General features: G+C 36.6%; 1 protein-coding gene across 9 annotated transcripts in view; it reads left to right on the forward strand.

The window, feature by feature from the left end:
* The first annotated feature begins 2,159 nt into the window (after positions 1–2,159).
* The window catches only part of STXBP5 (syntaxin binding protein 5), a 151,272-nt gene continuing 137,716 nt past the window's right edge, over positions 2,160–15,715 (forward strand). For all 9 annotated transcript variants that reach the window (XM_072965999.1, XM_072966001.1, XM_072966003.1 and 6 more), the window contains exons 1-2: positions 2,160–2,312; positions 3,580–3,677. In XM_072965999.1, the coding sequence (XP_072822100.1) occupies positions 2,160–2,312; positions 3,580–3,677 (251 nt within the window). The remainder of the gene's footprint in view (positions 2,313–3,579; positions 3,678–15,715) is intronic.

The raw sequence follows: 15,715 nt of genomic DNA on the forward strand, positions 1-15,715 counted from the left end.
ATTACACCTAGTGAATTAACTGAGTAATTCAATAAATATTAAACCACAAGACAACTTTATAGGTTCCAAGAGCAAAACATCATCCTTGAATGCGGAAACTCCACAGAGAACTACATTTCCCGAAATCCCCGAGGCCCAGTCGTAGTTGGTTTGCTGACTGTTCTTGAAAGTCTGTCACAACAACCAATACTGTGAAGAGAATTTCCCTGAGCAGGGCAGGAGGTGACCAATCACAAGGAAGAGGGCGGGCACTTCTGATTTCAGTTCAGAACACCCTCTGCAGCTCGGGACCGTCAGGGGCTGGAGTTGTTAACCTGAGTGTCCTCCCTCCATACACCCACCCCACGAATTAGAATTAGTCTTTATGCGCTTCCATCCTTCCTTACGTTTTTCCTAATTCCCACATCCTTCCTAGTCAAGCACCTGTTTCCCAACCACATTTCCTTGTTGAACTCACTCTCCGGGAAACGTACCTGCAGCATGAATCTACCTTTTCAAACTTGAGCAAGACATGTGTGTCTACGCATCCAAGTGGGATTGTGACAGTGAAGCAGTGAAAAGGTTTGAAGGAAAACTTCATTCTTCCAACCTTTCCCCTTGCAAGAATGGAGAAGCTACTGGGGATTACTTAGTGGACCATCAGCATTACTAGGCGGCTTGAAGGTTCTGAAAACGAGTGAATCGCGCGGTGTTTACTTCCACCCTCACTCCCGCCCTCATCTCCACCCACCCGAGCGTGCGGACTGAAGCCAGGGCTGGTGTGTCACTGGTCCGGGCAGACACCCAGCCCTGAAGCCGTCTCCCTTTGGCAGCCTATTCATTCCACCAGCTACCTGCCATGGCCACGCTTTAATCCTACCAACAGTAACAGCTTCAGGAAAAAATTCATTTTTCCCCCTTTAGGTTCATCTCCTTTCCTAGTACGTTTCCAAGTCTGTCATCCTCTTGTCACAGACATAACTGTTGTCTAGACGCTCTTTTTCAAAATCCAAATCCAAATTCCAAATCCAAAACAAAGCCCACTAATAAAGCAACAACAATAATATTGCAGCCGGCAGCCAGGAGTGTGCACCTCATTAAAGCATGAGAGCATAAACCCCTGCTTTAATAACTGCATTTGAAATGAAGGTTTCCTGCTGCTTGTTAGTAGTCAACATTTTTACTACCCCAGCTGCAGGAGAAGCAGCTGCATCCTCTGGCAGGGCGATTGGGATGGCAGAAATTTAGCCACGGTCTGGGATTTTCGCAGAGGATAATTTAAGCCCCAGCTCCAGTCCGGCGGCGGGTTGGGGTGGGGGGGGGAGGTTGCGGTGCGCATGCTCGGCAGCCTGGCTCCGCGAAGGCCCAGCTGCCGCCACCGCCGCGGCCGGCGCTGTAACCGCGGCTGCCGCTGCTGCTCCAAGCGGGCGTTGGTGCCGTGTGCCGAGGCGCCCTGTCAGGCGAGAGGGAGCGGCCCGGCGGGAGCGCGGGCGGCGGCGGCGCCTGAGGAAGGCAGCCGAGGCTCTGAAGGAGCGAGGGCGGGCCAATCCAGCGGCGGAGGAGCGAGGCGGAGAGCGCGGGGACCCACCCCGGGCGCCCTGCGTGCGATGCCCGGCGGGCAGCGGCGCTGAGCGGCAAGGGAGGCCGAGCGGCGGCCGCGGACAGACAGCCGGCGACCCCCGGGAGGAGGAGGAGGAGGAGCAGGAGCGGGAGGAAGCGCCGAGGGACCGCGGGGCCCCGGGCGGGCGAGGAGCGGCGGGGCCGCGGGCCATGGACGCGGCGGCGGCGGCGGCGGGGGCGAGCCGGGGCGGCGGCGCGGCGCAGAGTCAGCCCGCCGCCAGGTGAGGCTGGGCGGAGCGGGCTCCGGACGCCGCCGCCACTGCTGGGCCGCCTGGCCGCGGAGCGAGGCGGCGGCGGCGGCGGCTGAAGCGGCGGCACAGCAGCCGCGACGAGCAGCGGCGGCCTCGGAGGAAGAGGGGTCGCCGCCCGGGGCTCTGGTGGCCGCGGCGCTCTCGTCGTCGCAGTATTTCCTGTTCGGATTATCTTTTGCTTCTCCCCAGCTGCCTCCTTCCCCTCACACTCCCACTCTCTCCCACTCCTCCGCGGCCTTGGCTCTTGCCCCCCACCCGAGGACGCCCCTTACCTCTCCTCCTGGGCTGCGGGGGAGCCCCGCCGAGACCATGAGGAAATTCAACATCAGGAAGGTGCTGGACGGCCTGACCGCCGGCTCGTCGTCAGCCTCGCAGCAGCAGCAGCAGCAGCAGCACCCGTCTGGGAACCGGGAGCCCGAGATCCAGGAAACGCTCCAGTCCGAGCACTTTCAGCTCTGCAAGGTGAACCGAGCGCGCAGCCCCGCGAAAATCGGGGTCGTTTTAGGGGCACCACGGGCTTTACTTGCGAGTGCGAGGAAATAGAGCGCCAATAATAATCACACCTCGAATAAAGGGCTCGCTTCTTTAGCAGTTTGCTTGGTGGGCTATTTTGGAGATTGACATCATCTTACTCCTTTTCGTTTATTTTTTTCTCTCCCCTTTTCACATGCAGCAGTCATTTCAAGGTTGCTTCTAACATATTATACTGACCTTTAATTTGTATTCTTAATCTTTAAGTTTTTATATTCAAGCATTTTAATATATAATTCATAACTTCTAAGTTCCCTTTGGGAACAGTGTCTAATGAATATTGTTTATCCAAAAACCAAACCTGTTTAACTAGATATTGGCTCCTTACTTTACCCTTAAAATGGGGTAGGAGGCTTAAAATATGAAATCACAGGGTCTTTTTATTATTGCGTTTGGTTAAAAAGTTAGAACTGTTGATTTTTGTCTATTAATGGCACGACAATTGCCGTAGCGATCTGTAATTCAGAAAGAATGATGCAGCGAATTAATTCACCAGCTGCTCAATGAGAAATACAAACTTATCTTGGTATAAATACTTGCTTTCCTCATAAATACCAGGCGCTCATAAGTCGTAGTTTCTTAAAAGTGTGTATGTACATCGCTTTTTTTGCCCTAATGTCCTAAAATTACTAAAGATTTAATAGCAAAATACAAAAATAGATGCTGTATTTATTTTTATTCTCTTACAGTTGCAAAATCTTGGGATAGATGTTTGCTAATTGCTTTACTGAATCCTTAACTAATTATGACAGCATTTTCTTAGAAGTACTTGCATTAGCATCCGAATAAAGTAATGAAGTTATCACACTTGAAATAAAGCATGAATTGCATTTCTAAATGAATTTACAGAATTTTTGACCACTGCAAACTTCCGTAATTTGTTCTCAGACATAAAAGTATAAAATGTTAATAAGAAATAATAAATTTTCTTCTGTAGAATACCAGTATGATGGAAAAGCAGAAATTAAGGTATAACACTGGGATAGAATTTTTTTTTCTTTTTCATTTCAGGTTCTATGTACGTAAGTTTTGTTTGATGTAGAATTCATAGTTGTATGCTTTAAAAAAAAAAGCAATGCATGTGTATGTGTTTTGCATCAGTTATAATTGGTTCTAGATTCTAATGCTCTATTGACTTTTCTCTTTTAAAATTTTGCTTCCTGCCTGGGTTGCTGTGATGTCATTTGCCCATCCCTAGACTGTTCGCCATGGATTTCCCTATCAACCCTCAGCCCTGGCCTTTGATCCTGTACAGAAGATCCTGGCAGTGGGAACTCAGACTGGTGCTTTAAGGCTGTATCCTTTCATTTATTTTTTTTTAAACTTTTACTGTATTTTCCCCAGTCCTTCTGTGTGGCTGACTAGTTGCTTTTCCTGTTGAATTCCAAAGAAATGATATGATCAAGTATTATGTAAAATCATGTGATAGTGTCTTTTCCCACAATTATACATATATTTAGGTTGTAGGCTACTGTGATATTTCTCAGCTCTCAGTTTATAGTAGCTAAACACGTATCCACCTAGAGTTCTGAAGTTTTGCTATAGTAACTACTGCCTTTGCAAGGAGGTAGAAATTTCTAAGGGGAAATATATCTGCTTGTACTAGTGGTCTAGCGAATGGAGTATGTGGAGGATGGGGTTTAAAGATAATAGCACAAGGCATATTTTGTTTACTTTTTTAAAATATTGTGCATAGTAGGTGTTGAACTTAAGGCCTGTTTATTACTGTAATGAATTAGAGGTTGAACTTGAATTTGGTTGGTTGTCTTGTCCATCTAGAAAACTCATTAGAAAAAAATACTGTAAATTAATTTTATATAAATAAATAGTGTTTCTATTTCTATAAGTTTTGGAGCATTTTCTTAGTATAATGCAAATGGATATGTTTTCCCTTTTGTCATCTACATTTGTTATGTATATGTAAAAGCTGTTAGGTTAGGTGTGTATTAGTATAGAAAGAATTATGTTTCCTGGTTATGCTTGAACTATAATAGTTTTGTCATAGCATTTTTTCCAGATAACCTACTCATTCTTCAAGATCATTTTTCTAGTCTGAACAATGGAGAATACTTCACAATTCCTCTTTCAAACTATTTAACTTGAGATAAAATTGTTTACTTTTACTGTGACATTTACCCATGCTTAACCTAAATGTACTTATTTTTAAACTTAAATATAAAATTTTAAAAAGAAAATGCTTTGTTCATCCATCTGTAAGACATCTGCTTCCCACATATTATTGAAGTAATGTGTTGGTAATAAATAGGAAAAAAAGCACTAGATGATAAAAACACAAAGGAGCAGGGAACTTTACCCACCACATTTTAGATTTATCTAGGTCCTGAGAAGGGGGAGGGAAGCCTGCATTTGAATTAAACATGTGCCTTACATTTCCTTATACCCTTGAAATCTTCACTTCAAACTATATTTCCTATCAGGGTATTCCTCAAGTTTCATTCGTGATTAGTGTGCTATGTTCAAAATGCTTATAAAAGTTTTCAAGTGGGCAGTTGAACTGTGTTACTAAGTGAAATCTACCATTCATAGTAAAATACCAGTAGTGCACTCTTACCTATTAAAATGGTAAAATCTGACCAGGCTAGATCTGAATCTGTGAATTTCTAAGACCGTATGTCTAAATGGCTCTTGCCCAAATTTCTAGATAGTTGACACTAAAATATTTTTGGCTTCAATTGTTTTAGATATTTTTATTCCTATACCCAATGATCAGTACCTTCCAGTTTAGGGTTCCTGTTTTAGTCTTGTGAAGATGATAATAAAGTTAATTTTGGCAGTGTGGATACTAATTGTTTAGCAAAACTGTGTAATGAGTGACAAAAGTAGTATGTTGTTGGATCTAGATGGACTGTTTAGAACGCAAAGCAGATTTTTTGTTGTTGTTTTCAACAAGAAAGTATCATTCCTGGACTACTAGAGGGAAAAAAAGTTGAATTACATCAGTTATTTTTAGATTATTTTGCCTTTTAAGTGGGTTCAGTTCTTATGATTTTCCCAATGTGGTCTCAATTTTCTTATGGTATGTAACTTTTTTTCCTTTTAACAGCCAATCTCCTCTTATAATTTAATATAACTGTAAGTACCATAAGCAAGACTGATTTTATAAAACCAGATATTTTTCTTAGACAAGACTTTTTACCCCTAATGTGTTTGGGTAATTAGCAAATTACACAAATGGAGATGTAAAGATGTTAGGCCTAATGCTAATTGCCAAATAAAGGCAAGGATCTGGTGTACAAAATTATGACTTATGTCTTTTGCTTTTATGCATATGTTTTATAGTTAAATACTTTATGGAAAGTGAACCTGTAATTTTTAATTATACTCTTTTTTTTTAAGAACCTCTCTTACTGTATTTAGAATAAAGTTAGGAAAGCGATTTACTGAATACATTTCTACTTTCCCTTTTTATGAGATTTATATGCTCATTCCAGAATGATAAATTGATTTAACAGTAATACCACCTAGTCATTTCTTCTGTTAAGTTTAAGTGACAAGCTTATGAGCTTTATTATTGCCTTGATTTATAGAAAATGACTAAGACCTTTTTATTTTTGCACATTTTCCACATTTAGGATGTGTTAGTTTCTGTGTTCTTTGTTTTGAAAGCTAGGCAACTAAAATTTAATTTATTTCAAAGCCCCAAACTTATTACAAGTCCGTGCTATTATTATTACAGACTTATTACGAGTCTATTCTATTGCCCTTACTCTTATATTTTTCACTGTTGTAGTTGGTTTTAGTCGTTATCTTTTTCTTCTCACATTAGACTCTTGTATCCTGTGATAGATTTGTCCTAAAAGATGTGTTTAGAGCAGAAATAATACTTGCAGGTAAAGTCTTTTCTTTCATTTAACTGTGGAGCAGGGAGTAGGAGATGTTTTCTGAAGTGGGATTGGGCTATTAAAATTTGAATTGCATATCTAATTTGACTAATAGAGTGTCTTCCTAAATGTTGGAGGACTGTACTAATTTTATTTTGAGGTTAGAAAAAATGATGAGAAATTTACATCTGATATCTAATGTTTTGTAGATAAGAATTAGAGAAAATCTGAATCCTTAAATAATATCTAATCAATAATGAGGGAAAATCAATTCAATGTATTTGCTGCATTACTTTATAGTGAATGGCTGATGTCATTATAAACATGCTTTATGTTCAACCTTCTTGGCTTCTGGAGTGAATATGAGGTTGGAATGAACTTAACTGATAGGAAGCAGGAAAGCATAATTGTATATGCCAAGTCATATAGTGGTGATGTGATTTAATTATCTTAATCCTTCCCCCTGCCATGTAGAAATAGGTATAATTTGATTCTTCTGAATAATCTAGGGATCAGAACTATTGGGATAAAATAATCTCTATCTATTCCCATGTGGAATACGGAAAAGGGAGGAGAAGGTTCTAAATAAAAAATGAAGGCATTTCTACTAATGCTGCTGTGGTTCTTATCTAGACCCCTGGTTTACTAGTATCATCTCTAATTGCTTCATAGGCTGTTGTAACCAGGGGCTACTTTGATCTTATTTTCAAGGTATTTTTGTCTAAACAGAATGAGGTCGTTTTGTGTGCGAATATTTCAGGGATTATGCTAAACAATGGAATTTCAAATTTACTGAAGTTTTGTAAAAGTTTGAGTTTTTAAATACCAAAATTATTATCAAAGGACCTCATTTATTGTCTTTCTGACTTGTGGAAAATACAGTATAGTAGGCAGTCTCTGCTTTGGTAAACTATGGACTTGCATTTAAATTGCAGTGTAATGTTGCTGGCTGCAGGCTTATGAAATGATTTTTGTACCTTGGAGTTCATTTAACAAGCACTCGTTAAGTGTTAACATGAGATTATAAATTATGGGCTGATTTCTTGTTTGTGTCTTGCCACTAAAGAATTGTGTCCTTGAGTTAGTTTTTTTCTTTTAAAATGAAGGTGTTGTATTAGATGACTTCCTCAAGAAGTAGCTCTATGATTCTAAGTAGTTATATATAGTTCTAGGTGAGTATGCAAAATAAATAAAAATACGATTCTTACCTTCAAAAAGTTTCCAATCTAACTAAAGGACTAGAATTAGTTAAATGTAATTGGAGTTAGAATTATTTAGGGGTCCACTGACATAACGTAAAGTCAGATTACAGGCAAATTTGTTGCATTTGATGACATTTCTGCATGTTAGTAGATGAGGATTCCGAATGGCAGGGAAAAGGGAGTGGGAAAATTATATAGGCAAGCAGTGTGGGGAAAAGTAGAGAAAAAGGAATTATGGTAGTTTAGAGGAATACTAAAGAGATTGGTTGAAACTGGTCCTAGTTGAGTTGTGGGGGAAAAATAAGGAGCCAGTTATTTGAAAACCTTGAATGTTAACCTCAGTCATCTGTGTGTTATTCAGTGAGAAATCATTGTAGTTATATAAGGAGGTATGCTGACTAGAAGACAGTGTGATTTTTAGGATATCTTATAGGGCAGTGGTATCATGGGTGAAAAGAACAGACCAAGGGAACCTTAGTATGTGATTATTAATCCATATGGGTAGTAAAGAGGACTCAGAGCAGCAGTAGTGGAATGGGAACTGGAGGAGGATCTGATGACTGCTATGTGTCAAATCTTGGAGTCACTAAAGATGATAAAATTTAGCAGATATTGCACTGAGGAAATTACAAGACAAATGGAAAACTTGATGAAGAATGTGTCAGAGTAATGTTGAGTGTGAAATTAATGCTATCTTTTACTTTTATCCTATTGCTGTTTTGAGAAGGTAGGCTAGATTTATATGAGCTTAAGAGCATGATATGCTTTTATATTTGATTTCCTTTGTGTTGGTCCTTGGTGATTACCTCGATTTTGTTACTGAATTGAACTAGTTTAAAGTCACTGTTAGCTGTTTGGCTTTGTCTGTTTATCCTTGGTTAGTGTCTCGTAGTAGTGCTAGCATTTTGGGCTGGATAATTCTGTTGGTTTGTCTAGCACATTGCAGACTATTTAATATCCCTGACTCTCACTTAACTAAATGCCAGGGTTGCCTCTGCTGTCGGTGTGGCAACCCAAATGTCTTCACATGCTTCCAGGTGCTCCTGGCTGAGAACCACTACACTTTGTCCTACTTTGTTCTTCACCAGTTAAATAGGAGTAATAACCCTACCTAGCTCATGAAGTGCACATCAGGATTAAATGCAATAATGTATATGTGCAGTTTTTAAGACCATGCAAGGACTGTTTTGGGACTATTTAATATGATAGTATTAAAAGTAATGAGAGCTTTTCTGTGGTTTTAATTTTCAAGTCCTTCATTTATTTTAGCAAATACTTGCTGAGAAGCAACTAGGTCCCAGGCACTGTGAGGAAGGCCTTAATTTCATTTATTTTTGTTGCTGATGCAGTTTTCGAAGAAAGGTCTTGAAAAGTACTATCTTTGTCTTCTTTGAAATGGTTGTGTTCTTTCAACCACAAGTTTGCAAGATTGCTATTTAGGTGTGAGAAGACAATATATGTGAAAGTATGACACATACAGAAGTGATAAATGATTAATGACTTATAAGATAGCATTAGAATGTTTGACTTGCTACTTATTGATTTTATTTTATGAAACATAATTAAAATATTAGAAAAAAGATTTGGAAATAGATTTATGTTCAAAGTAGTTAAAAGTGAAACAGTTTAGAATTTAGCCAAATTTTTATTTCTCTTCTCCCCCGTCATCCTTTTTGTTCATAGAATTCTATTCATTCAGAATTTGAGCTGTAAGGGGGAAACAAGGACTTTGAAATACTTCAACTTCTCAGCTCTTATCTCTTCATTAAAGAGGACTTTGTATAAAAGGAAGAATGAGTACCGTGTCAGCTATAGGTTGTGATCCTCAGCATGGATTACTGCTGCGGCAAGAATAGGCGCATTTTCTTTAGAAACTACCAGAAACAGTGTATGCAAGGAAGCAGTTATTTTGCAGTGAATTTCTTGTGGAGGGAAACAAAGTATGATAGAATCTGAATGGAAATGAAAAGGGATATATGTTAATTATTGAGGAGTCAAATCTGTGCTTGGTAAGCCTTTCTGCATTCAAGAAGATGGTTTTTATTTCTGCTTGGTATTCTCTTTCTTTACTTTTTTTTTTAAAGTATAATTTGCTTTAAAATTATAATCTCACTTTGCCATCCTAAAGGTAAAGGTAAAGGAATTTTAGGAGTATTACCTTATCATTAAAAGATTTGTGTTCTAGTCTTCAGACTAATTTTGGATAAGCCAACTAAAATCTCTGGGCTTTAGTTTCTTTTTCTGTAAAATGAGGAAATTGGGATGTGTGATTTCCAAGAGTCCTTCCAGCTCTAGAATCTAGAATTTTTTTCTCCCCTGCAGAGGATTTGGGCAGGCTCTGAACCATCTCTGTCCAGAGTGGTCTTCCGATTCATTGTTCTGAGTACCTGTTAAAAAGGATAAAGTATTGGACTCAGTCTCAGTTGTGGGCCCCTTTACTTTGTACCCGTTGACTGCACTCGTAAGTCTAGTCAGTACATGTATAGGTATAATCCTTTGTTTACACAAGGGATCAGGAAAAAGCATGTGAAACATACTTTTCTTACTGTTGAAACAGCAGCTTACATTGAATACTAAGACGGTAGTTGCTTTTTCTTTGTATAATAGGGAAGATCTCATTATGACATAGGACACTTGGGGGCATTTTTAAATTCAATTAACAAAGTTTACTTTTCTTTCTTGGGTGTTAATGGTCAGGGTATAAAATTAAAATGAAATTACTTTAAAATAATCCTGGGTTCCTAATCATGTGATTCTATTAATTTTTATATAAGAAATTCAATATAGAGACTAATTTCATTGACTTGCTGGTATGTAATTTGGGTAGTAAATTTGGTCATTATGTAGTAACTTGGAATGGTAATAACTGGTGATGTACATGTAAATAAGTGGACTGTGGGGTGAGTATCTAAATAAAAGTTATGCTTTGATTGTCTCCATTAGACTTTACCTTCTTGCATTGGAAGGTACACCTTATTTATGAGTCGGAAATTAACAATCTGAATGTCAGCATTGGTCTGTTTTATAATATTTAAAGGAGAATTTCCTGTCCTGATTATCATCATCATAAAGTATACTCAGTATCGTGGGATTGCAGATGAATGAAATGTTTTTGGTTTGAACTAAACATGTCTGTTTAAGACTATAGCAGAATGATACAGAGAAAAGGACGTTTTACTATATATTACCTTTGTATTTGAATGCCTTTTATCAAACATAATAGAACTCTATAAAATTTCTTGGGAAGCAAAACGAAGTGACTGGTGATTTGATTTTTATGAAATAAATTGTTAAGAATTCGTAAAACTATAGTCATAAAGGACGATCAAGAGGTATTTGATACATCTCCCTTCCCTCAGTCACATGTGATGTAAGTCATTCTAAGGAGAAGAAATAGCACCTTCCAATTTCATTACTCAAACTTTTTCCTATAAAGATGTTCAGGCTTCTGTATATCTTGTACTTTAATTTGAATCCATTTCTAATTTTTATTTGCAACACTGAAGAAGAAAGACTAGTTATCGTCCGTATATCATTATTACAATTTTTAACATTTTTGAAGAATTTAAATAGTAAAGTCATCTCAGATTTAGCAATCCCAATTGCTTTAATCTCTCATTCTTTTTTATTTCATTTTAAATAAAATTTTGACACTAGCTCTGTTTTTAATTTTAGGCTGTGGGTAAAATATGGGGGACAGGGTGCATAGGGGAAAGAATCATTGACACAGTTTACTCCTTACTACTCAAGTGTTCCACAGTGGGCTATGTTTTTAGTGATTCCTTAAGTCTAGAATACTTTTCTTCCCTGTTCAAATAATTCTTATCTGTAAAGCTCAGTGCCTTTGTCTTTGTGATGTGGTTTTGGTTTAATTCCATCCCTACTTCCACCCACAGAGGTATCTTTTTCTTAATTCAACATTTAAAGTCTAAATTTCTACATTACCATCCTTTATACATAATATCACATAGTCATTAAATGCCTAAAACTAGACCTTTTGGAAATTATAGCTATAATATTGAGTGATATTTTTGTTTTAAAGTAAAAACTGTCAGAAATGTCACAGCATATGAGAAGATGCAGTAGAGTCCAAAGTGCACAGCAGAATCAACCAGTATCCTCTGCCTTATCGAGAGTGTAGAATTTGGATAGTGGTCTGTATACAGTTGTAAAATCAAAACAGAAGGAACATACAGATTATTTTTATGCCCAAAAATTTAATACTTTAAAAGGATAATAAGATACCTTTATATATTATTTGAGCTAATCATTAAAACAGCAGAGTTTTTCAGTAGCATAACTCAGAGAACTAAGTTTTGAAAAGCCAGACAGTAGTTTAAAAGTCATTTCCATAATCCTAATATTTTACAAATGGGCTTGTGCCCTAGTTTTGTTTTTTTTTTTAATTGAAGTATAGTCAATTTACAATGTTGTGTTAATTTCTGGTATACAGCATAGTGATTCATTTATATGTATGTATTTGTATGTATGTATTCATTTATATATATGTTATATATATATTCCTTTTCATATTTTTCATTATAGGCCATTACAAGGTATTGAATTTCCCTGTGGTATACAAATCTATTTTGTATGTAGTAGTTAGTATCTACAATACTGAACTCCCAATTTACCCCTCCCTACTCCCTTTTCCCCCTGGTAACCAGAAGTTTGTTTTCTATGTCTATAAGTCTGTCTTTGTTTTGTAAATAAGTTGATTTGTGTCGTGTTTTTTTTTTTTAAGTGATATCATGTGGTATTTTTCTTTCTTTCTGGCTTACTTCACTTGGTATGATGATCTCCAGGTCCATCCATGTTGCCGCAAATGGCATTATTCTTTTTAATGGCTGGGTAGCATTCCATTATGTATATATACCACATTTTCTTTATCCAGTCATCTGTCAATGGACATGTAGGTTGCTTCCATGTCTTTGCTATTGAACATACAGATTATTAAATGATCAACTTAGTATGTTCTCTACTAAAAATTATATGGAGAAATGTGTGTGTGTGTGTGTGTGTGTATACATGCACTCATACGATTAAAGTAATGAAGATCTGAATCTTTCAGGATCCAGCAAACTTCTTCTGTAAAGAGAAAGACAGTAAATATTATGGCTTTATCGTCTCTGACACAACTTCTCAACTCTGCCAATGTAGCACCAAAGCAGCAATAGGGAATATGTAAAGAGAAGCGTGTTCATGTGTTTCAGTATAACTTTATTTATAAAATCAGTCAGTGGGCTGGATTCAGCCCACAAGCTAAAATTTGCCAATCCCTGTTTTAGTTTATTAGGCTGCCTTGCTTTTAAATTGGAGAGGAATGCTCAGGAAGGAATTACTATTGACATTTTTATAGTTAAGTTTCATAAATTATACTTGCATATTAGTTTAAATTTAATCTTTTAGTTATAAGTAGAAAAATATTTTAAGAAAGAAGCAATGATACATGGTACTGCTATATACCAAGTTAAATTATTTTCATAAGTATTTCTTTGATTCTGTGAAAGATGCATTATTCTTCTGGTAAATTATAATTAGTATGGTAATGAAGATGACTAATTAGGTATCCTTTGGGGACAGTTTAGTGATCAGGTCCGCTACTGAAATGTTCAACTTGTTTGAGACCTTTCTAATTTTAATTTAAAATATATTGGCATTTGTAACTTTTTCCTAATATTTTCATTAATATTATATAAAGATATATAGAACATTTACTTTTAAAAATAAAAGTGAGTGTGAGCATTTTATTAAAATACTGTGATTTCTTAGATGTCTGCAAATTTTGATTAAAAATGACTCATTTTCACTTGTGGAAGAAAACAACTTGAGAAATGTATTAACAACAACAAAAAAACCTAAAGCTCTTCAAAGCAAATTTAGGTGCATGGTTACCTTCTTTAAGAGTCAGATACATTGCATGCACCTTCTTGGAAAGAATGTACATAGTGCTTTAATTGAAGACTGGAATTATATCTACTCTGAAAAATCTTTATAGTTGCTCACTGTTTACATCATTTTTTGGTAGCAGTAAATATAATTTTATTCAGTAAATAAGGCTAATTTCTACTTAAGATTCATTTCTCCAACTACTTAAGATTCATTTCTTCTTTTGGAAGTTGTTATATAAGACAAATAATGAAATGATGACATGCTGAGCAAATTTGCTTTATTGCTGCTATAATTTAAAAATGTGCATTGATCTAGAATAACATTCCCTTAAAATAGAGGAGAATGCAAAAGTTTTTAACTAAAAAATACCAGACATTTTTGGTTTTATTATAAGCTTCATTTGAAAATTAGGGTTTGCTAAACACATGTGTTATTTGCAAAAAAAATATAGTCTGAAAAATTATATGGTAGTTTCTAAATAATAAGGGTTTTTTTTTAATTAGGGATATCTTTATAATACCTTTTCATTGTTTCCCTTTCAATAAGTGCTATCTAGAACTTTTGAATCTTTTCCTGTGAGGTTGTTTGTCTGTTGAAGAGTGATTAATCCTACCCTTTCTTGCAAGTACATAATCTTTTCTTGTAATAGCAGTACCCTTGCCTTTTCACAGCAGTATTCTGCCAAAGGTGACTATAAATCTATGGCATCAGCTAGTGCAGTACTTTCTGCCAAATTGCTTTCCTTTTGTGTATTTTTTCTTTTTTGTCTTTTGAAAGGGGAAAAAGTGTTGAAACAGATTTTCCATCCATTCAGTCTTTGTACTTCGTTTTTCATAATGTGTTTTATTTTTCTTTTAAAATTTAGTTTGCCATACTTGAGAAAAGAACTTAGCCATTAAGCATCTGAGAATGGATGCTGAGATAAAAGATAATGTTTTTACTTGATTGTGAGAGTGTGTGTTCCTTCTTGTTTCTTTAGCCCAGACCACTGTTATTTATGACTGTTTCACAGATGAGTGAGCAGGTGGTTCATTTAAATGTATATTTATGTATCAAAAGCCATTCTAAAGACTTGCCTGTGATAATAAGTATAATTCATTTTGACGCCTTTACAGACGATCCCAACTCCAAAACAGTAAATAATAAGAATATTTTTCAACTACTTTGTTCAAAATAATAAAAATTCTTAATTCAAAATAATAATGGAAGATGTAACTAGAAGTCTATTTCAGTTCAGTTAATGCTATAATTATATTTTAGTCTAGTCAGTTACTTTGTTTTGGTGTTGTTTCACTCACATGAAGAGAAGGCAGTTGACTAACATAATTTTTCTACCATTAGACATTTACTGTTATTAATTGTGTTGGGTTAAAGCAGTTTTAAATGTTGACGGATGCATCTTCCATGGTTAATTTTAGCATTGTTCAATTTTTACTGTAGAAATAGTACACGTTATAGTTTTGCTTAAATAGCAGACTAGCAGAATGTTAGAATTGTGAGTCAGCAGTAAAAATTAAATCTGTCTACCCTTATAATCATGAGGCTGTGGCTAGCTTCATTTTTTTATTGAAGTATAGTCATCATTTTTTAATGTTAATTTTTTAGATAGGCTTTACTTTTTAGAGCAGTTTTGGCTTCACAGCAAAATTGAGTAGAGAGTACACAGATTTCTCATATACCCCTGTTTCCACTCAGTACAGCCTCCCCCGTTATCAGCATCCCACACTAGAGTGGTTTGTTTGTTACAATTGATAAACCTACTTTGACACATCATCCTCCAAAGTCCATAGTTTAGGGTTTTCAATATTAAAAACTCCACACAAACTACTAGGACTGATCTATGAATTCAGCAAGGTAGCAAGATACAAGATTAACATACAGAAATCTGTTGCATTTCTTGACACTAACAATGACATATCAGAAAAGGAAAGTTAAAAAACAAAAAACAAAAAACCCTTTTAAAATTGAATCAAAAGGAATATACCTGACCAAGGAGATGAGACTTAATTTGCTGAGAACTATAAAAAATTGATAAAGGAAATTGAAAATGATTCAACGAAATGGAAAAACATCCCATGCTCTTCTGTTGGAATAATTAATATTGTTAAAATGGCCACCTGAAGCAATCTACATATTTAATGTGATCCCTATCAAATTACCCATGACACTTTTCATAGAAGTAGAACAAATAATCCTAAAATGTATATGGAACCATAAAAGACCCAGAATTGCCAAAGCAATCCTGAGGCAAAAAACAAAGCTGGCATAACCCTTCCAGACTTCAGACAATACTACAGAGCTACAGTAATCAAAACAGTGTGGATGGAATGACAGCTTCCAAATTTCTTGTGTGCTGGAGAAAAAACTGGAAGTCTATTAATTTCTATAGGTGACAAAC

Source organism: Vicugna pacos, chromosome 8 (assembly GCF_048564905.1).
Source record: "Vicugna pacos chromosome 8, VicPac4, whole genome shotgun sequence".
In the NCBI taxonomy this organism is placed as follows: Eukaryota; Metazoa; Chordata; class Mammalia; order Artiodactyla; family Camelidae; genus Vicugna; species Vicugna pacos.